General features: G+C 40.9%; 2 protein-coding genes across 7 annotated transcripts in view; one reads left to right on the top strand and one right to left on the bottom strand.

The window, feature by feature from the left end:
• The first annotated feature begins 4,964 nt into the window (after window positions 1-4,964).
• Window positions 4,965-21,639, top strand: cenpx (centromere protein X). 3 transcript variants are annotated; one of them, XM_062531556.1, is made up of 5 exons: window positions 4,965-5,132; window positions 5,300-5,351; window positions 5,430-5,483; window positions 5,878-5,966; window positions 20,623-21,639. In XM_062531556.1, the coding sequence occupies exons 1-5, from the start codon at window positions 5,100-5,102 to the stop codon at window positions 20,746-20,748; spliced, it is 354 nt and encodes a 117-aa protein (XP_062387540.1). In that variant the 5' UTR covers window positions 4,965-5,099; the 3' UTR covers window positions 20,749-21,639. The 3 variants fall into 3 exon arrangements, with proteins under 3 accessions (XP_062387540.1, XP_062387542.1, XP_062387541.1); XM_062531558.1 differs by lacking the exon at window positions 20,623-21,639 and adding an exon at window positions 8,270-9,010 and having other exon boundaries at window positions 5,878-5,951; XM_062531557.1 differs by lacking the exon at window positions 20,623-21,639 and adding an exon at window positions 8,270-9,010.
• The window catches only part of LOC134076476 (tether containing UBX domain for GLUT4-like), a 37,450-nt gene continuing 23,697 nt past the window's right edge, over window positions 9,031-22,783 (bottom strand). For 3 of the 4 annotated variants that reach the window (XM_062531555.1, XM_062531552.1, XM_062531553.1), the window contains 4 exons: window positions 14,023-14,077; window positions 13,756-13,825; window positions 12,254-12,489; window positions 9,031-11,027 (listed from right to left, as the gene is read on the bottom strand). In XM_062531555.1, coding sequence (XP_062387539.1) covers window positions 11,017-11,027; window positions 12,254-12,489; window positions 13,756-13,825; window positions 14,023-14,077 — 372 coding nt within the window. In that variant the 3' untranslated portion in view covers window positions 9,031-11,016. The remainder of the gene's footprint in view (window positions 11,028-12,253; window positions 12,490-13,755; window positions 13,826-14,022; window positions 14,078-22,783) is intronic. The other variant, XM_062531554.1, reaches the window with a different exon arrangement.

Genomic DNA, 22,783 nt, shown 5'->3' with positions numbered 1-22,783 from the left:
TTTTGTTGTTGTTTTTTTAGACTACACATGCAATCATTAACATTTTACAGATTGAATACATTTATTTTTTTATTATATTGGCAGGTTTAAAATATTTTTTGTTTGCTATAACCCAACTGACCCTGTCCCATTATTCAGCTATGATAACCACTCACCTAGAGGGCAGACTTGTTTAGCATTCAGAGGTCTTCTCCCAGATTCACTCTCCTCCTCCTGCTCCGTTTCTGACAACTTGTCACTGTCACTGGCCTCTTCCCTTTCTGCACCTGTGCTAGCTCCTTCTGTTTCCCTTAGATCTTTGTCTGCTATATTCTCTGTCGTGTTACATGCTGCTTGGTCTCTGGTGTGTGCTTTTATTTCCATTTCAAGTGTAAACTAGTGACTGTGTGTTATCTGTTTCTTAAACTTACACTGGTCTGAGCAGCACGCTGAGTAACGTGCTTCTTTAGAAAGTCCAAAGACCGAAGAAGCCATATTTGTTTCGCAGTCATAGAGCGATCATCGCTCATCACTGTTTTCACCTCGTCAACTAGATAGATTGATGGGTATATAGATAGGTAGATGAATGAATAGATGGGTAGATGGACAGGTAGGTTTTGGTCTGATCATTAGGATATAACCAGGGAACCTAGGCTAATTGTTTATCAACCGTTTTTGGACTTTATCGTTAAGTTAACTAGCCTTAGCGTTATGTTTTGCCCACCTGGTGGGTATCCGCCGTTCATTCCGACATACCAGCACTCCGACATTGACGTCCAATTGTCGTAGTGGAGGCATGTCTCCTTATGGGAAAAAGTCCCACCACTCCGACATATTTTTTTTTCATGGTCGCAGTGGCGGTATTTAACTTTTTTTTTCAAACAACGTGCCATTCCGACATGAGGTAATTAATAGGCTATTAATGTTACAGTTATTATTTTCCTGTCACTTCGTCTGTTTTATGACCTAGAAGGTTGTATTTGGCATCTGTGGATAACTCTAGCTCTCCTCTTTTATCTGACATGCAAGCCATATATTTTTTACCATGGTTTCACGAGTAGCCTAAATCAAACGAAAGTAGCGGTAGCCGAAGCTATATGACATTCTTATTTGTTTGTCACTTCGTCTGTTTTTATAACACAAAAGGATCGATGTGTTTGGTATCAATGGAAAGCTCTGTTTCTCCTCTTTCATTTGATATGCGTGTCTGTTGCCTGCGATGCCTGGTCCCGGAGTAATCCAAGCGAGAGCAGTGGCTGCGTGGAGCAATATAGACTGTAAATATGATAGGCCTATACTTTGATTTAAATTCATGATTTTATTTTATTTTCATACTTGATCGTACAGACACTGTCTAGTCTCGTTAAAGCCCCGGTTCTGCTCTTTCATGCAATATAGGTCTCATCTCGCTATGACTAATAATCGCGGAGCAATGTACAGAGAAAATGTGTTTTTTGACGCACTTTGCGTCCGTCGGGCTCATAGGGTCCGTTAAATTGTCTTGGAAAAAAATAGGATTTGTAAATTGTCGGATTGGGGGTACTAAAATGTGTCGGATTGGCAGCATGTCTAAATAGCAGCATGTCGAAATAGAGGCATGTCTAAATGGAAGCATGTCGTAGTGGTGGCATGTCTGAGTGGCAGCATGTAACCCACCTGGTGCACCCAAACCTTGAGCGATTTCGCTCCAGCTCTTCTTTAGTTGTGGTAGGTTTTGCTAGAGATGTTGTACAAACATTCATATTGCTCCCACAATTCTACAAGCGCTTCATCTAGTTCAGGGGTGTCCAAACTACAGCCCATGGGCCAACTGCGGCAAATTCTGAAAATATAATTGAATATGGCCCGCACAAGAAGCTTGAGCTCAATTCTGTTACACTTCTCATTTTAAACACTAAATGGGGCCAGCCATGGAAACAGTGCTTACCACTACTAAACAAAATTAAGCAAAGAAAAACTTAATGGCAGCACCCAAGAAACGAAAATTACCAAGTGAGTGTAGGCATTTTCAAACACGGTGGGAAAATTATTATTTTTTCAGAGAAATCAACGGAAATTGTGTCTGTTTGATTTGCAACTAACATATTGATGAAAGACTGTTATGTTCATCGGCACTTATGAGACCAAACATCAGAGCTACACATCGTACACTGGTGCCCAACGAACACAGAAAGTCAAGCAAAAGGCAGCTAGCCTGCAAGCTCAACAACGGGTGTTTTTTCATGCTAACAAATTACAGGAAAATGCCACAACAGCAAGCTAAGTTGCTAAGCTTATTGCCCAGCATGGTAAACCATTCTCAGACGGAGATTTCATAAAGCAGTACGTGCCTCAACAAAGTTACAGAAATAGTGTGCCCGGAGTAAGTGCAGGATTTCAACAACGTGAGCTTATCCAGAAATACAGTGGTATGGAGAATTGAGGACTTGTCAGCTAATTTGAAACTTCAGTTGAAAGACAAAGCTTGGGGTTTTGATTTTTACTCCATAGCATGCGATGAGAGCACTGATGCTACAGACTCCACTCAACTGTTCATTTTTTATTTATTTTTTTTGCGGGGATTAGACAATAACTTTTGCTGTACGGAGGAGCTGCTTGATATGATGAGCCTAAAAGGCACAACGACGGGAAGAGATATTTTAGAAGCTGTGTCAGAGGCTGTGGAAAAGAGGGGGTGTTCGCACCACCTGGCCAAATCTATGTAAATCCTGTATTTAATGATGCTTATTTGTAGGCTACATGATTACTGGGGAGCTCGTCTGTGTGTGTGTGTGTGTGTGCTTATAGTCACGTTACAAATACATTTGATCCATACATCCACAAATGGGCAATAAACAAATAATAACTGCATTTAGTAGTTGTTCATTGTAGTTCAGAGTCCACACAAATACAAAAAAGATACTATGTACATTAAAATTTACAAGGAAATCAATTGTACTACCTCTTTACTCTGTAGGGACGACAGATGGGCAAAGGTTGCAAAGAGTGCAATAAACTGTTACCATTTTATCAATGGAGGGCTGTCCTTGCGCGCTTGCAGAGGGACAGAGGGATGGTGGTTTGAAGTACAGTATTGTGTACTTATTCCTCATCAGGCCAATGACTCGCTCCACATGGATCCTGACGGCTGTGAGTCCCCTAGTTGCCTATGGCTCCAGTGGATGCATTTGTTGCTTTCCTTTGGTAAATGCTGGTATTTTCAACTGAGCACAATACAGACCCACTGTCTCTTTCACATTGAAGCGGCGATCGGCTAGAATTAGATCTCCTGGTGACAATTTATCCAGAAAGCCACGATTTTCTGTAATGTGCTTGTCACTAGTACAGCCACCTCATCCTTTTCAATATAACGTGGGGTTATTGAGATCAAATATGTTGCTGTGCTGTGGTGCTTTTATTGTGAGTGTCTGTGCACAGCATCTCAGGTTACTTGGCTTTTCTATGAATATTTTGAAACAGTCAATGATGGAGGTGCAGTTCTTAAAGTTATTTCTGAAACACATAGGGAGACTATTTTGAATTTCTTCTTTTGGTGGCCATAGAATTAAATCTGACAGTCTGAGAAACATTACATCTAATGTGCTATTGAACACCCTGACAACAGTGGACTTAAATTCCAAAAAAGTAGGCTTAAAAGTAAAGCGACACATTAAGCCTCAGTCTCATTAATGTTAGTATCAAACATTGGAATGGGGTGATTGATTGTCCAATTTTAAGAAAATCTGATAGAAAATGAAATAATACAATTAATTTGGCAAAGGATGGAAGGCCTGTGAGTTCCAACACCATGGTGTCATCAAAAATCACGTTGTGGAAGTGATGGTCTGCACACTGCAATAGCTCCAAAAAATAGTTTTTTTATTATTTAAAAGGCAACGTTTCAATCAACAGATCTTCGTCAGGCAAAATAGGAACTGGCATAGGAGGCCTATATATCACATGACCAATAAGCCTAGTAATCAAGCACCTGTCAAAAACAGGCGGGGTGCACCCATGAGTGGCAATCAGTGCAGACATGCACTAGGCCCAAATCTTATTACAAAACATTGTGCAAAATGCAAAACATCAGTGCAAACATTTTATGCACAAAAGCATGACAAAGCAATACATACATAGAATCACAATACATATTTAAAAAATGTGAATGTATAGGAATGTTGGCTGTCATATGGAAGACTTAAGGTGAAAAAGTCACAAAAAAGTCACAAAAAAAGTCATCAAAAATCCCACCGGTGGGATGACCGACCGTTAGGGGTTAAACATTGTTCTTTCCAAAACTCTAGTTATGGACTAAGGACAAGAGGAGATAAGATGGATTTATAAAAAAAAAAACATGTCAAAACACACAGACACACACAAACGCAGGCAAGCAGACGCACACAAACACACACACACACACACACACACACACATCCCTTTACACACAGGCGAAAACTCACAGACAGAGAAGCACACACAAAAGCAAGCACACACATGCGCACACTAATTTGCTTACATAAAAGTTGCAGCAGGGGATGGAGTAGGAGATGGAAACAAATTGATAAGCATGATTTATTTTTGTGGAGAGAATGTGCAGGACATCTAGCTTTAAATAAACTTCTCTGTTTTCTGTTAGGCCTACAACGTTGCACTGCATTCTTAACATACACGTGTTTCAAAAATGTTAAATGGCTAAAACCTTTGTCTGACATCAAGCTGAAAATTCAGTGGTGTATGAGGAGTGGGCTTTGTGAATTACGTCTAAACTTATCTTTGAACCATGTGTGACTTGTGAGTAGCCTAGAGTCAGGTAGGCTAGTTGCATTGTTTCCATATGTTTCCATAGACCGTAAAAGATAGTATGTTTCACCATAGAGTTTTAATCGGATGCTCATGTATTTGTCACCTTGTTATTACACTCCAACTCCATAGGTGGTGCCATTACACTTTGCCTGATAAGTCTGTTGTTTTTGATGAAGGAGCCGAAAAAGCCATTCAGTAGAAAGGCGCGTTTGTGGAAACAGCAGAAAGTCAACACGTCGTTAGATTAATTATTAGGGGTGTCGTGTGATAAGACATACAGTAGCCTACTGTTGTGCCATACCATTGTGGATTAGGCAAGTTCGTTTTCTGCTTTCACCATGGCAGATCCAGTTGAAATTGAATTTAAAAAGGTAAGCATGCATGTAGCTAACGTTATTTAGCCTAACTGTGTTTGACATGAAGAAAGAAGCTACGCATAGTCCATACATTATATATTTAGCATTTAGTTAACAAAAGTATGACCTCTTGTTACGAAATATGTATATTAACATACTAACTACATTTTTCTTTCGGTCAGGAAACTATAAACAAGCTTCTGACTAAATCGTTCAAAGACAGCAAAACTAAAGGTAAGGTACGTTTTAACCTAGCCTACCGTATGAGAGATTGATGGCTCCTGGATAAACTAATGTTTTCTTATCCTAAAGTGAGCGGCGATGCTGTCCTTCTGATGTGTGACATCTTAAAAGTTTTTGTTGAAGGTGAGTAGATTGAAAAGCCTTTTTTGCATGCCCTTGTGATTTGACGGTACTAGGTCTATATTTTGAAGTTTAAATTGAATTCTGGACTAAGTGCAGGTTTCGTTCATGTTGTTCACTATTAAATTACCTAACTTCTGAAGTTGTCAGAATGAGGCTAATTTGACTGGTGATAATATTAAAACACACCTGCTGTCCTTACTATTATAGGCACAGTAGTTCTGTGATATGGAATGGACAGACCACTCGACTTAATATTACATTTTCATAGCATGCATGACATTGCTCTCACTAAAGAAAACCTAATTAGCAAGCTTTTATCAGTGGTAGCTGTGCTGTCGTTGGGAGACTTGTGCATGTGAATGTGCGTGGGACTCACTCTAACTTTTTCTCACAGAGGCTTCTCGAAGAGCTTTGAAACAGTCCACTGCTGAAGACAGTGAGAAAGTGGATGTGGAGCACTTTGAGAAGGTACTGCCACAGCTGGTGAGTTTGTCTTTTGTGCTCAAATACTAAGCAGTACTTCACTCTATTTGTTAATTCATATGAAAGAAGAGTTTACGAGAGTTTTTACTGTGCACAACACACTCTAAAAGAATAAATATCGTTGTCTGACTGGATGGACCATAAAAGGCAATACTGAGGCAGTATCGACCTCCCCAGCCATGTGTCGCAAACTTTTATCACATAAAAAGTGTTTTGTTGTTTGTTTTAGAAATACAATCCCATTTGAAACTAGAAAAAATACTCAGAGAGCGCAAACCTCTGACCAAGCGAAAGCGTAACCGCCTCCTGGATCCAGACGGTGATATGGATCACTTCCAAAATGTAATGTTTCTTCCTTGGGTCATTTCAGACTGTCTCTGAAAATTTAATCGAATCCATCCATGACTTTTTGAGTTATCTTGCAAACAAACAAACAAACAGACAGACAACAAACCCAGATGAAAACATAACCTCCTTGGGGTAAATATATTGAAATTACAAAAAAACTATACTTGTGAATGACACTGAAGTGGGAAGAACATATCAAATGCCTATCTCTGGGTAACTTCCCAATCAGGGTATTGCTTGAGGTTACCCACATATCTATGTCCCTGAAAACATACGTTTGGTATATGTTTGATCATTGTATGTTGGATCATTGTGTGTGGCGCAGCTGGCTGGGGCACCTGCACCGTATGCTGGCGACCCAGGTTCGATTCCCGCCCCGTGGTCCTTTCCAGAACCCGCCCCTACTCTCTCTCCCATTCACTTCCTCACTTCCCTAACCCTACACTGTCTCTGTTATTAAAGGCATGAAGAGCCCCAAAAAATATACTTAAAAATGTAAAAATGTAAAACAACCTAGGGTCTATTCATGGTAGTTACAGTAACAGCATCAAACTTTTGATTAAGACCAACATTGCGTTAATTGGTGGTGTTTTGAGCAGGACCGTTTATTTGCATTATCACTGAATGGGCTGACACTTACACTGCAAGGTGCCACGTCGCTATTTTACACCACTAACATTGCTCAAAATATAATTACACTTTTGTGGTAGTGTGGTGAGGGTGGTTTTTCAGACCAACCCGAAGTATTGCAAACTTTGAAACTGTACAGAGAGGTTATAACAAAACCTCTAGCAGTAGGAAGAAAATTCCATGGCTTCCTAATCTGGTATCGTCAAATCAGCGGGCGCGTTCGATCTGGCAGCGCTGCACAGATCCGACTGAATCATACAAACATGCCTTACGTTAAGTCAGATCTGCGCAGTGCTGATTTGATCAAATAATAATTTAATAATGCAAATACACCAATTAACATAATTTTGCTCTCAATCAAGTTTGAATTTGTTAATAACTGAAAATAGGCCTTAGGTTGTACTCCAGAGTTACACTTTAATGACTAGAATTAGCAGCTCCTAGACAAAAACATTGAAAAAAGGTGCAAAACTAAGTAACCCATTTTCCAGATACCTGAACTGGTTGAACTTATATTGCAAAGGAAACACTGACAGGCATCAAACTGACAATTAAATAATGAAAAAAGAAATTCAGATATAATTTTGAATGTTTTGGTTAGTGATACTTGGGAAAACTTAACCACTAACGTTTCCCGTGAAGTGTTTTGTCCGTCCTCACACCAAAACTCCAAAACACTATAAATGTTCAATAAAAATGTCAGTATGTATGATATAACTTGTGTATTCTAACAGACAAGGAACAATAATAAACCCTGCACACATTCTGAATCTATCTAATCTTATATAATGGCAAAAAAATAAAATAAAATATAGTTCCAGATGTCTACTCCAACACACTTCCTGTATTGGAAGTATGCACGTGCAGAATTTAAACTTTTTTTTCAATCCTTCAACACATGTATATTAAATTATAATAATAAAATCATAATGACATTTCAGTAAGGTTTAATCTTGAGCCTACGGAAACGCTGATTGTGAAACCTTCTGTCATGACCTGCCATTTTTGCATCTAGACATTAGTGGTGGTTGGGTAGACAACATATCATGTCATTCAATTCCAAACAAGTACAATTAGTACAAAAATGACTAAAACAAACAGAAAAGCAGTGCATATCAGGTCTAACTTTGGCAATTAGGCAAGGCAATACATGTAGACAGATGAAATGGATGAAAATATGTGTAGGTGCTTATATCAGTTCAAGTTATTCAAAAACAAACCATGGTGCTTTGGGGTTTTTTATTATTATTTAGGACAATTGTGTTTTAAGTGGTATTTCATATAAATTCATCTGACTAATGTTTAAAAAATTCTCTCTCTCACAGCTCCTTGACTTTTAGCCTGGCTGGCACATTTTCACTGAAGGGCCACTAGGTGGAGATGTTCTGTTACTGTCGGCCCTCTTGTCTGAATGCAAATCCACAGACCTCTAACGCTGAGTGGACGACTGCCAAACATATTTATGTTAGTTAGAGCAGGCTGTTAAAAATAGGTAAAAGGCATCTGGTTTTTGAGTCATAGACATTTGTATTCCAATTAATTGTCAAACCTCATGAGAATTTAACAGCCAGCCACAGTAGGATATGGAAAACACATACACACACCAAATTTGGGGAATGCAAAACTTTGTGGAAAGAGTGATTTTTATAAGCTTTCTGTCAGTTAAAGTTATTCATCATCACATAGATGAAATTTATACAACATAAACTTAGAAGTAATTATGAGAACTATTAAGCATATTTCTTTTGCCCTCTGATCATATGTCCCCACTCAGAACCTTTCCTTCAAACTTCAAAGTATGATGCAGACAGTATCCATAGCTACTTTGTTGCAAAGAAATAGTCCAACCCACACATAAAAGAAGGGTTGCAACAGATGTAATTCAAAATCATCAGTCATGATGAAGGCACTGTTTTTTAACTGTGCATTATACGAGCATTATACACAACGGTATGTATATTCAACATGTCATGGGTTTGGTAATGGTGTTGTTGTGGAGAGAAGAGTACTCTTCAGTTGAAAGTCGAAAATTATAAGCTTATTTAAACAAATAAATGATAACATGAAACAGACCTAACAAACTGGCTTTCTTTTTATTATTTATTTATTTTTCCTTTAAAAAAAAAATGTGGTTTAAAGAATTTCCCTAATAATGAAAGCAAACATCCTCTTTAATTATTGCTCGTGTTGGATTTCAGAGCAGGCCCGGACTGATTCCATTTCAGTCCACTTTATTGGTTGTCATAGTATGCAAAGACATTGTCACCAGGCCGTGGTGGAGGCAATCTTAGACGAGGCCACTGCTCCCTGTGTCTCTCAGTGGAACAAGTGACATGTGAAGGGGTGGATATGAGACATGTGAAAGCGGTTAGGCACGGAGTGGGGAGAGTAATGGCTTTGAGCTCCTCTTGATCCGACATTAAAGAAGGGGGGTGTCGACAGGCAGCCCAGACGGTCTGGAGCAATCTCGCTGCACAGAGTGTTCCCCTTCAAGATGCAGACTGATCCGGCTCCAATCCGCCAGCTTGTTTTGGACAGACGTGCTCATAAGTCACTGATGGCGGCAGCTGCCATTGGGTGTGTGTGTGTGTATGAGTGTGTGAGAGAGAGAATGAGTGTGTATGTGAGTGTGTGCTGGTGTGAAACATCGGAACAGAAAAGGTACTAATCATAGAAATTGTAGTGAAGTGTGTGCAAGTTCCTCAGTAACTGATTTTGACACCTGTCGCTTATGTTTGTATTGACCAAAGCCTCAATAGGCCTTGATCTACGCATCCTTCTGTCTCTCAAAGGACTGTGGGAATTATGTATGACACTTTGTTGTCTGGTTATGATCAAAGACAAAATGCACATGTCTGGGTTATACAACCCATGGCATAGCATGGCATGTAGGCTACATGTGCTTTTTGTTATTCACTACAGTGGTCAAAATGAAACTGGTTCTCCGTCGTTGGCTGTAATTATTGACTTTGTTGTATGGCAGATACTTGTTTATATTTATGCTTATTTCTAATATGCTGAACCCAAGTGAATGCAGAACCTTAAAAAGCTAAATGACTTGAGGAAATTCCCAGAATAAGAAAAGGAAACTTTATCTCCTTCGTCTCCAATGCCATTTTAAGTGAGATTTGGGATTACACCTAGTGTAGTAGCCTAAATTTCACCCCAGAAAGACATCTCAAAGGGGTTACAAATCATGCTTGGAAATATTTAGACATTTCAATCCTTTGTTCACTCTCAAGACAACCTTGGTGTTTGTGGTCGAGGAAAAAAAGAGTTAACAATAAAGTGCATTTAACTTGCCTATGGCCTGAACTGCTTTTTTCTGTCAGTTATAGCAAATTTTCACAACTAAGTGCTTTCTCATATTTCTCTTAAATGATTTCTTCTCTGAGAGTTTAAGAGAAATAACTGGTGAAACTAACATTTCACTGAAGCAATAATTCACATCTAGCCCTCCTGAGCTGTCAAAGATCCATCTTTCAGAACAAAACTGTTCCTATAGATTCCTACACTGAATTATTGACAGATCTAAAATGAAAACTGTAACTATAAAAACTGTATTATTAACTTACTATGCAAAATTAATAAAATAAAACAAAAACAATACCCCTATATCAAAAGGATTACTAGCTGATTTCCAGAGCTTTCCTTCTGTGACATTTCCTTTTAGTATTTGTGTAATTTGGCTAATTCACATTGTAGCAGGTTCACTTGTGAAGAGACTTCATTTCCAGCCTCTTGTTGATGAAGTTGTTTGGAAGTTCTCTCTGTTGAGTATTTACTTGCTACATTAGAATGAACGACACATTAAGAAGTAGGTAATCTTGTGGGTCATCCACTGACTTAAGATGAATATAAAACCAATGTGTTACCCATTATGACTGTTTTTGGAACCAGTTAAAAATGCGCTGGGACTAGTTGTATGGCTAATTTATAGACTCCAAATCCTTCCAATCAGTTGAAAGGGGAGACGTGTGAGTGGCAGAAAGAACAAAGCTCATTTGAATTTCTGAAGAAGAAAGTGTTCCGCTCCTACAGAGAAAGCCACTTTTTTTTCAAGAACAAATCTTCATTTTTTTCCTGCAAAAGAGAAAACCACAATCAGACACAAACTTGACTCTCCCATCACGCAGTTTATGGTTCTGGTTTTCTCTATTTGATGATTTCATGTCATTTTTTTTCTCAAGAAAATATCTGGGGCGTTCTGAAGGGGTAGAATGGATGTGCTGCTGCAAAAACAAGATCCCATCTCTCGAGGAGACAAATCGTAAATCAGCTGTATAATGTGAGGAGTACGTTGGTCTGTTGCTGATGAAAGATGTGACAAGATGTCTACAAGTTGCAGGTCCATGTTGCGCTAAAGGAGGCTGAATTTATGTCTCTCTCTCTCTCTCTCTCTCTCTCTCTCTCTCTCTCTCTCTCTCTCTCATTCTCTCCCTCCTTGCTTTGGCTCATTCTAGCTGTCTCTTCATTCTCTCCAAGCCTATATATGAGGGAAGATTGGGACTGGGTTGTGCTTAGATCTCAGACGGTCCGTGCTTTGTCAGCCGCCCGCCCTTATCTCATATCATGAGTTCTCGTTTGGCTGTGGTCGAACTGGATGTGTTTGAAAGGAGAGAGGGAGAAGGATCACATTAAACAACTTCAACTTGGATCAAGACAAAAACCTAAAAAAAAAAAACCCACACATCAAGGCAGTGCCGACCCTCTACAGCTGTCTGTGTGATTATCAGAGCCACGGGCGCTCATGTCCAACAACTCATTCAGTCACATTAACAAAGTCTCTACATCACCTCTGTACAAGGAGTTGTCAAGCAATGTGGGAAAGTCATCTGGAGTCCAACTATGACGGAAGAATGGTTCCTTCTTATCAATACCCTATAGGCCAACTGAATGTGTGTCTATGTTTGACTGATCTGATCTGATCAGTCCAGATCTTTTTTATTTCATTTTCAGCTCTCTGGCTGAAATGTTAGGTGGACAGGGCAGGTGTCTGTGATGGTCGTGGTCTAGTGATGGGGGGAGAATTCTGAGCGGTCATGAAGAGAACTGCAGGGAATAATGTAGTATCAAAAAACTTGCTGAGGCACGGTGAAGCTGATTCGGAAAGCCTGACCTGACAACTACCCTTACGGACGCTCACGACTTGATTTCATCTGAGAGACTGTCAGTCACATCAGAGGAGGCAGCGCCCTTGCGACCGCCGTGTGATCCACATCTGATTAGTGCAGCATATCCAGGCTCTGACCCCTTGAACCCCGACCTCCGACCCTTGACTCTGTAGATCACCGTGAGTGTGAGTGTACCTGGCAGCTTGAGCCACTTGGGTATGCGCTGGTCCGCCGTGCCCACTGGCCTGGGGCGCGTCCCCGCAGGGGGGTCGGAGCGCTGGCGTGTGGGGCGAGACGAGATCTTCTGAGGCCTCCGGCTGTCTGCCGCCGGCCTCTGCCGATTGGTCGACGCCTCCGGAGCCGCGGGGAGCGGAAAAGACCCTTCCGGAACAAGTGAGGTGTGTGATGAGGTGTGTGACCTCGGCTCGCAGCTGAAGAGGCCAGGAAGAGCAATTAGGAGAGCAGACCTGCTATTTCTGGAGCAACGACACACACGTTCACACTCTCGTACACACACGCTCACAAAATGGCGTCGCGAGGCGCCGAAATCCTCTTATGTAACACACCCATCACAATTAGCACAGGCTAAAAATACGGCACTGCTTTGTCTGCTGTGACGTTGGAGAGGAGTGGGGGGTCTCCGCTGACCCCAAAACGAGTGCGGGTCGCCCCCCTGCCGGTTCCCAGGTCGACAAAAGAGGTGCTATTTTTAGGCTCATCAAACGGGCCGATATGAAAACAGGGCCCAGAGTGTGTGTTTGCGGGTGTGTGACGGGTGTGCGAGTCTGAGCGAGCGGGGCTTTAGTAGTCATGTGCTGCTGATGAAGAGGATGATGCCGAATGACTGCTGGCACTGTGGAGCTCAGCGGGGGAAGGGGGCCGAGGGAACCCAGCCTGGCAGGCTGTGGACAGGGGAGGTGTGGAGGGGAACAGCTCTCGTGTTAAAACTGGGGCTCCAGGGCCACTTTACTTTTTTTTTCTTCTTCTTCTTTTTTCTTTTTGCTGGCCCTTCAGATGGGGATTAAGCCTTGGAAAGCCTGTGTCCAAGCGAAGTGTGTGTGTGTGTGTGTGTGTGATGAAGAGTGTGAGTGTGTTTGTAGACCGTGGATAACTAGTGCTGAAATCGTTTCCAGTTCAACAGTCTAATGGTTAAATTAAGGAGAGCGCCCTGCACATGAGTTTGTCTATCACTTTTTAGATAGATAGATAGATAGATAGATATACTTTAATCATCCCAAAGGGAAATTCTGTTGTTTCAGCAGCCTTACACACACATAAACAGTCACCAATCACATACACATATAAGACACTACAGGCATGGTTTCCCACAAGACATAGCCAGAAATAGTTGTCAAAGGCATAATGACCCTCCAAGTCTGATAAAAGAATGGCCTAGAGGAAACAGAAGACCCTCATGGGGGAGTCATTATAAAGGGCCATTGCAGTGGGTAGGAAAGTCCTTCTGTATCTGTCCTTACTACAATTGAGTTGGCGAAATCTCCCACTGAAGATGCTTTCTTGCAGTGTTCTGTGTAGGGGATGTGATGTATTGTCCATAATTTGTATCAGTTTCTGTAACATCCTCCTCTCCACCACCACTTTTGAGATAATTGTGTACAGTGGTGGTGGTGTGTCAGGAAAGGTGTGTGTTCTTTTTTTTTAGACAAAATATTTCTCATTCCTGTGTGTGCTGGTACCTTTTTGCAGCCACATTTGCCTCTGCAACTGAGACCGTGGAACTCAAATGGCGTGGATGCAGGGAACTACCTACCGAGAAAAGGCCCAAACATACATCAATCAACAGATGTGTATAGAATTGTGAAGAAAGCACTAGTATGCATGCAGAATAAACCGTGAAACAGCGTGTGAAATGCACAGGGGGAGAATGTGATCCCTCTCTGTGTTTGTCAAAGGAGAGCCGCAAGAGAGGGGAAAACAGTGTTGGGTACGGAGGCTTTTCCCACCTGATTGTGAACCAGAGGAGGAGAAGTAGAGCAGAGCGGTTGGGAACAGATTTGCCTGCAGAGAGATGTATAGGATGAGTGGTGTAACAGAACACACACACACACACACACACACACACAATATGACCATCTAAGCCTGTGCAAACATGAAAGGCAGAGAGCAGTGAAAGGGGTGCTCTTGGGCGTCTGGTGATGGCAAGATGAATGGAGAAGTCTGAAGGAGGAGACGTGGTTGGGGAACGTTTTAACCAGTCTATAACCTTCAAATACAGTCACCCACCCTCCCTCTACAGTCCCCGTCCCCCCCTCCACTTTCCGTTTTCTCATTTCCAGACATCAGTGTTTGGCCGTCTCCAAAAACAGCACCGACACAGATCAAATCTCCACAGCCGTAATTTTAAAAACGGCTCTTTTGGAAAAACAGCGATAAATTTGCTGGGCCTCCAAACGCACCGTCTGCTCTCATACCTAGCTGTGCATAAAACAAAAGGGTGGGCCTGCAGCGCAACCACTTCAATCGCTTACAGCTCCTCCACGGAAAACACATCTCGCTTCACACACACACACACACATGCTAAGCAGGAGGGATATAGGTGTGGTGAAAGACTGCCTGGAAATTAGCTCTTAGTTTGGAGGCGTGCATCTAAGAGTTTTATGTGGAAAGGTTACTTCATTTGAAGAGCAGCGGTCATTAGGTGTGTTTCATTACTGGTGAATAGAGCAATAGAAGACTTTGTTGCTGTGCTGGAATAGTTTTCTGTTTATTAAGCTTGCTTTGGAATGAGCCTATATAGCTATGTCTTGTTAACAGGGACAGATCGTGCCTCCCAAGGGACTTAACTCCCACCCCAAGCCATTGTAAAATGTTGGTGTCCTGAGCTATAGTACAGTTCTGCAGTACAGACACACTAGGCCACTGCAGGTGCATTGCAAAGCTACTATTACTGTCTGGAGCATTCCCAATGTCAATCTGGATGTCGCACTCTTTTCACATAATATTTAGTAGTTATATCAGATGTAAGAATGTCTCGGTGCACTGTGGACGCACGCCGTGGTCTTTCTCCAGATTGTCCCAGGCCTTGGCTGCTGGTCAGCCCGATTGATTTCAACCGCCGGGCAGATGAGGTTTGTTTACTTGATACTTGAGCCACTGAGGAGAGGTCTCTTACTGTTCTCATTCAGTGTGGATGAAAAGAGGCTCATCGTTTCAGTTTCAGGAGGGAGGTGAGCCATGGAATAGCAAAATCCCATGTTCCAGGCATGGAGAGATCACAGAGGATTCAGTAGGTTCATTGAAATGTTCGGAAAAGGCATGAAACTTTGTCATACACGGGTCATAGACAGTACACTGTATATTACGTTTCATCTTATTTTAGTGTTATGTTAATTGTTTCCTTACCTCCTCCTATGAAACAATGTGTTAATCATAGATATAGAATGGAGGTAACAGTGGGGGCGACACTACTAGCCCCAAGCTTTGGCGTGTGTACACAATAAGTATACTTTAAGGTTGTGAAATGTTGTCTGGAAATGGGGGAGAACTCTGCACAAAGACAATGCAATACCACCATATTGGACCCATGATACAATATTGAATATTTTTTTGCATTTAAAGATACAGCAAGCTTTTCAATTTGATTTTGCAATGCGTTGCTAATTATTTCTTCCATAATTTTTTTGCTGCCATTTTGGTGCGTTAAATTTTGTTCTTGACTTGGTTTCCACTGAGACACAATATAAGATCAAAGTTTTGCACCATCTTGTGGACCTCAGAGGTAATGTAGAGTAAACATGCACCAAAATAAAATGTGCATACCGGTAATATTGCTAGATAAATATGATGATAGTAAATGCCGCTGTGTTGATGTTTATCATGCCAAAAATGATCGCAATAATTTGCTGTGTTATTATAGATATGGTTTGTATGCATGTGATTGAGCCAAAACATTGGCTTTGACTTTCACTTTGATTCTATGAAAATGGCAACCTTTCATAATGCAGTTCACTGGGTGCCTGGTATGAAAGTTCTTTCCTTTCTCATAGGCACAGAACATATGTGTATATTGGCAGCTGACGCATGTGTGTGTGTGTGTGTGTGTGTGTGTGTGTGTGTGTGTGGTGCTGTTTGTTCAAAGAAGACATAAGGCAACATGAGGTCATCAGAATATGTCAGCCTCGAGGAATGCTCGTTTTTTAGTTGTTGCCTTGGTGTGTGAAGACCCTAATCGGCTGTCTAGGCTGACCAAGGCAGCGTTTTTATGTTTCAGACTTTGAGGGTGGTTAGGGTGGGTTTAATTGACCCAAAAATCCTCCTTTCAAGGTTAGTACAATTTACTGAAATTGGCCATTCAAATTCAAATAGCATTAGTGACTCTAATATTTATCTTCGTACAGTAAGTAGTGTTGCTTGCCAATGGTGGCGAATGAATTTGGCTGATATTTATTTATACTTTTTTGCTTAATGTCAGCCTATTAATTTTAATTAACAAAACACTGTACTATTGAACTATTGTAATGTTCATATTCTGTAAATCTAAGTAACCATAACCATATATGGCAAGAGACAGCACATGAGTTCAGGACCATGCTGTAGGTTGCAAACTCCTTCAGAACAATGAGATCCCTCGGGACTCTTGAACAGCAATTTCTCTCCACAACATTCCCAAGTCATGGGATCCACTTTGTTAAATTGACATCAGAGATTATGCGCAATATTGTATACTGTGAGAGTTTTTGCCTCATCTTTTTCACAAGGAGGAGAGTCGAGCCACCAATTCACCACTTCATACAAGGCTGTAACTACGTTGTGTTGTTATGCACAATACAAAGTCAAACCAAACCGAATTAAAGCTTGTGTGTCTGGCTGAATGTATGAGTGACTGTTTATGGCGGCTCTGGTTTGTCTCTCGCTCTTGTTTAACCCACAAATGTATAGAACATAGCAGAGCACCCACATGTATGGAACACACAACCATCCATCCATATCTCTGCAGTGTCCTTCAGCAATGTTGCGACAGTCCTGTGTGTGTGTGTGTGTGTGTGTGTGCTTGCTTGCTTGCGCGTGTTCAGATGTGTCGCTGACAGATGTGAAGGACGAGCCATCCTGGCAAGGTTCTGACAGACCACAGAAATCAGTAGAAAATGAAGCCCAATAATGTAACTCAGCAGAGCATGGACATGTGTGTGGGGAAGTGTTTCAGTTCTTTGGGCTCCCTCCTCAACACAGCTGCTGTTTTCCATCTGCATCTGGTCAGGATGAAGACCTCTCCAAAGCCAAACAAACAGGGAGAGAGAGTCATGGCCACACTGATGTGATTAAAGTCATCTAATAAAGAAAATCTCCCTCAAAGAGCAAACACTCTGCCTTGCCATTACTCAAGAGAAGACACTGTGTGTTCCTGATGGAGTATGAATTCTCAAACAGAAGCATGGAAGATGCTCTCAGTGGGGGGAAAAATAGCAAAGAAAGAAGTGAGAGTGAGTGAGGTAGATGTAGAGAAACGCTGGCGAGTTGTTATTAAGGAAATCGGCAAGACTTTTTAAAAATACTTTTAGTTTTTGTTTACAAAAGTAGAAAAGTGAATCATTTTGAGAGGAGAAATGGAGGGACATGGCTGGTGGACATGTGTTGTCCATTCTCAGTGTAGTCTGTGAGTGTGTGCTTATGCGTTGTTGAGCATGTGAGAGACAGGAGTTGCCTCATGCAGCGTTTATACGTCGCTCCTCGGGCCTCGATCCTCACTGATCTACATAGAGAATGATGGGGCGGCAATAATGGGATAGTATATCCTTTCTTCTATCTTTCTGTATGTAGATCAGTGAGGAGCGAGGGAGGGCGTATAAACGCTGCATGAGAGGCACCCATAGATGGGTTTTACCCTGCAGGGGTTCCTAACCTTTTTTGGCAGGTGACCCTCTGTTGATGTCACCAAGCGTTGGTGACCCCATTCATTCACAGCATGTTGGGAGAGCACACATCTCATCTCTGCTGTAACATCCAGTCGAGAGCGGTTCTTTTATTTTCAAGGATGAGTACATCAATCAAAGATCTCATGTGGGCTGTTTAATTTTATGTAGCTAGATTTTAATGAAGGTTTCATGAGGTTTTTAATATATATGTTTTAATTGAATGAATAATGCACTGGTCAATTTTAAGATACATATTGTAGTATCTCAGGCAACCTCATATACATTTCAGGCAACCCCAAAGTTGGGAAATGATGGTTTAACTACACTTAAGAAGAACTCCCACTTCATGTCCTGTGAGAGCCCCATGTGATTCAGGGGCTCTTTTATTAGAGTGTCTAAGCATCTGTTAGAATTTGTTTGCTTTTTCACACGGTGCAATCTGCATTTATGATACACACAACCAATGAATTTCTGAAGAGAGTAGCAACATTGGCACATCGTGTCATAAATTCATCAATCTAAAGCCAATTTTGGTTTGTGACCCCATGAAACATTTAAATGAATGTGATATATATGATTAAAACACATTATTTTTAATAAGCCCTCACTGTGTGTGTGTGAGAGAGAGAGAGAGTTTGTGTATGCATGTTTATCTTTACTATCCAAGCAACATGAGCATATTTTAAAATCCATTTAAATTAAAACATGTTTATTGTTCAAAGTTTAACTAGGACCGAAGTAGTATTGGTCAATAAATCACTCACTGTCCAAAATATTCACTTGTTACACACTGTGGTGTATCATGGTATGATAAATGTTGAAATGACTGACAGAGAAAGAGAGGAGGTGAGATGATCTGATCTCAGTTGAGTGAAGAAACCTGATTACAGAGAATTACCGGGAAAAATTCTCTGTAATTGTGACTTGTCTGGCACAATAATCCTCTGAGGCATGGCTTACTGTATGTGAAAGATGTAGAATACCATGGAATTATTAAATACCGATTGAAAAAGGAAAGGTGGGAGGATTGGTCATCATTTCTGGGAAATGACGCACTGCCTAACCTCTGGTATTCGCCTCCTGTAGCTCCAGTACTCGTTTTAAGTTGAACTAGGATGGTACTTAACTACTGGCTGATACAAAGTATTGTATTGTCTTACTGTATGTCATGGGGGTTATACATTATCTTCTGATGTGATCACGTAAACAATATTCAAACCAAAACAACTGCACTGTAGACTAAACTATGACACTTTTGAACTACATAAAGTTAGTTTTTGCTCCTTTAATGCCACCTTCTATACCTAGCCAAATGGCATCATCATAATATCCTCTTCCCCATTTCTCTTTAGGCTGCTCTGAATGCATTAGTTTACATGATCACAGGCAAATAGGTTATGGTTTTAATTTGTTCAACCCACAATGCCATTAGAATGGCACACAAAAATGAAAAAAAAAAACAGTGTTATTAGACATATTGTTGTCCCCCCAATGTTAGCTCCATGGCTACAGTCTTGGTCACGTCTTAAACACACCCATCTCTAAGCATGCACCTGGTCTATTGTTCTCTGTAGACAGTGTTCAGAACGAGACAAAAGTCTGGACTAAACCCCCTCAGAGATGTATGTAGATGGGAAATATCTTTTGAAATTGAATTTACAGGAGACTTAAAATGGATTGTAGAGAATACATGGAGGGTTTACAATGGTAAGATAGGTTAGCTTAAGCCAGAGGTTCCCATACCGCGGAAAAAAATGGACCCAATTACACACCTATTACTTTGAGATGAGTCCATCTCAGAAGCACGCAATGGCCATCTGTCCTGAATTGCATGTCAAAATAATTGGCATGACTATCACTTTCTTACTATAGTCTCTTCATTTATATTTACATTTTCCTTTTTTTTTTTTTTACGATTTTTATCCAGAGCGACTTGCATATGTATTATATTACAAGGGCCATTGTCTCGGGAGCAACTTGGTGTTAAGTGCCTTGCTCAAGGGCACAACAGTGGAAGTCGGGAAATTAATCCACAACACACTTTCTGACTACTGCATGCTAGCCCAGTTTTGATATGACATGTAATATCATTTCATTATTGTGTATAAATGAAACAAATATCAAATGAAAGACAGGACCTTATGCTTCGTATTGATGCTAGTTAAGTGTGTTTTAACAAATCAGAAAGGAGTGATAGTCCTTGTGACAATGATAGATAGATAGATAGATAGATACTTTATTGATCCCCAAGGGGAAATTCAATGTGAAACAATTGGGATAAACTACCCATAAACTCCACATCACCATACACACATGGTGATGTGGAGTAGTTATCCAACTAAGCACAAGATGAACCTCTATTTCCGATAATTGGATTGCAATATCTGAGTCATACAATTCCAGAGAATATGTCTAGGGGCATTCTAGCCAAACTGCATTAGAAGATCACAGGCACTGATTATAGCACTCTGGACAGTGTTGTTCAGTGCACACTATCTTGTGCAGTTCAGTACACAAGCCCAACAGAGAAATTGCACAGTAGGCGTAAAATTAGGCCGTATAACGTGCTTAAATGATTAATAAGCTGACGTTTTTACAGTGTGAAAATGTTATAAAACCAAGCTGTGGTCAATGAAATCCTCCAACTGTTTAGTTGACCAGCGCACACTTCAACTCCCTCCTTACGCCCAGGTCGCCTGGAGTTCACGCAGATCGCACTTCAAGAGTGGCCCGAAATCTGAGCAGCTCTATCTTCTTCCTTCATCTCTGCCCGATTGCGCACACGCTGCCAGGATCTTAACGGAAGAGCGCCTCTAGAACAATGTAAAAACAGCCCAACATCTCCGTCTGGTCCCTCCCGCCTGCCGCTTTGCCACGGCCCAGCTGAGTAAACTACTTAAGTTCAGCCCCTGCGGCCCACTAATGCTGGAGCTGGAGATGCTGAAGAATGTGGGAGCGATGGAGATAGACAAACAGCGTAGCATTTATATTGCCAGACTTCCTTTTGTTATTCCATCCTTCGTTTGAAGTCGGGTGGAGGATAAATACTTTTTAGTGAACTTCGGTTTCCTTTTTTGTTGTTCTTGATATTTTTTTTCCCTCTCTCAGTCTTTCCCTGTGTCTCCCGCTTTCTGCGCTGCCCCTAAGCCCTCCTCACCCCACTCTCCTCCCCATAAAAAAAAGGTTCCCGTTCATCTCTTCTCCGATAAAATCAGTTGGACAGCGTTAACACACAACCCTTGCTGACACTTGACTTGAGACTACTGAACGCATATTCACACCAGTGACCTGTGCACTCACAGATGCACACCAGAGGACATAAAAATCCCATCAAAGAGATAGAAATGTACACAAAAACGGGACAGACCGCAGAACCTAGACGCACACCAGAGACTATTGAACACCCAGCTGCAACCGCCACACAAACATCACTGGAGACTAGAGTACATCCTCACATTGGAGACACAGCGTTGAATGAAACGCATGCAGCAGGTATATTTGAAAACCTGAACACAAAAAGCACATGTACAGTAACCTAGAAAAGTTTGAGCAACCAAGATTTCTATAACTGTCAATCAGGGGCATTATGCAAGTTAAATTATTTGGTGGGAACAATTCAAGTGTGTGTATGTGTGGGGAAGGGTGGTTGAAAAGAATAATAATTATGAAATTAACAATTTTTTTTACACCACAGTTTTGCTTTGATTTCCATTTACTGACTTTTGTATATAGTTCGTTAATAAACCTATTTTGTTAATATATTTCGGTGTGGTCTTCCCCTCTTTTATGTTTTGGTGGCCTTGAGCCAGGCAACCATTACAGTTATATTCAAAAACATTTGAGGAATTACTTTCAAACTTGACGAGTGTCCAGTCCACATAGCATCCACATAATGCCACTGCTGTGAATTGCTAAGCCACTAAAAGATGAGCTGATTTCCAAAAAGCATGAAGTGAAAGATTACCTTCATGCTAGGCAAGATTATATTTGTATTCAAGGACAAGGGGTGTAAGCAAGTAAAGGTATCCTGAATGTTTAGTATTTAGTAACACTCCTTTTGGCAAGTATAACAGCTTGTAAATGTTTTTTGTAGCCAACTAAGAGTCTTTCAATTTGTGTTTGGGGGATTTTCTCCATTCTTTCTTACAAAAGGCTTCTACTTCTTTGAGATTGTTGGGCCGTCTTGCACGCACTGCTCTTTTGAAGTTTATCCAGATTTTTAATGATGTTTAGGGCGGGGGATTGTGAGGTACATCATGAAACCTTTAGCTCGCACCTCTTGATAAAGTATGTTGTGGGTTTTTAGGTGTGCTAAGAATCGCTGGCTAATTGGATTCATTCTGTTTCCCCTTACCACAGGCTGCAAGTCCTAAGTGTGATCGATCCAGTTAGAAAGGGTGTTCTCATTCAATTGTTTGCCAACTTCATCAATCAACAGGACTAGTTCCCTAAAGGCATGATGCTTCTTTAGATGTTATATTACTTCTGATGCTGAATTTAGGGTACAGAAAATGCTGTCATTTAATTACTCTTTCACAGAGGTCATACTTGTAATGGCTGCACTGCTCTACTGGGTATAACAAAAGTTAATCAAGGTTTGAAAGCATGGTAAAAGTTGTCAAAGAGCTCAAATCTCTTGGGTGGTCAACATTTTGAATGGTGCTCCGGTATGTTTTTCAAGATGTCTAAGGTGGTAAAACAAATTGAAAACACTGGTCCAGCTTGCAGAGTTGAAAAAGAAAAAAATCTTCTTTTAGAGGTCAATTCAACTTCTCACTTAACTATTTGCAATAACAGAAATGTTGACATGCGGTGCCCAAATGTTTGTAGAGAATGCATGGTGCAAGGGTCT

Source organism: Sardina pilchardus, chromosome 3, assembly GCF_963854185.1.
Source record: "Sardina pilchardus chromosome 3, fSarPil1.1, whole genome shotgun sequence".
Lineage (NCBI taxonomy): Eukaryota > Metazoa > Chordata > Actinopteri > Clupeiformes > Clupeidae > Sardina > Sardina pilchardus.
Note: the sequence above shows the minus strand (reverse complement) of the source record. Positions and strands in the feature narration are given on the sequence as shown.

Bases quoted from the DNA above. Each gene is read 5' to 3' on its own strand.
- cenpx (XM_062531556.1), top strand. From the start codon at position 5,100: ATGGCAGATCCAGTTGAAATTGAATTTAAAAAG. The intron at 5,133-5,299 runs GTAAGCATGCAT...TCTTTCGGTCAG, and splicing joins TTGAAATTGAATTTAAAAAG to GAAACTATAAACAAGCTTCT. The intron at 5,967-20,622 runs GTGAGTTTGTCT...CCTTACGCCCAG, and splicing joins AGAAGGTACTGCCACAGCTG to GTCGCCTGGAGTTCACGCAG.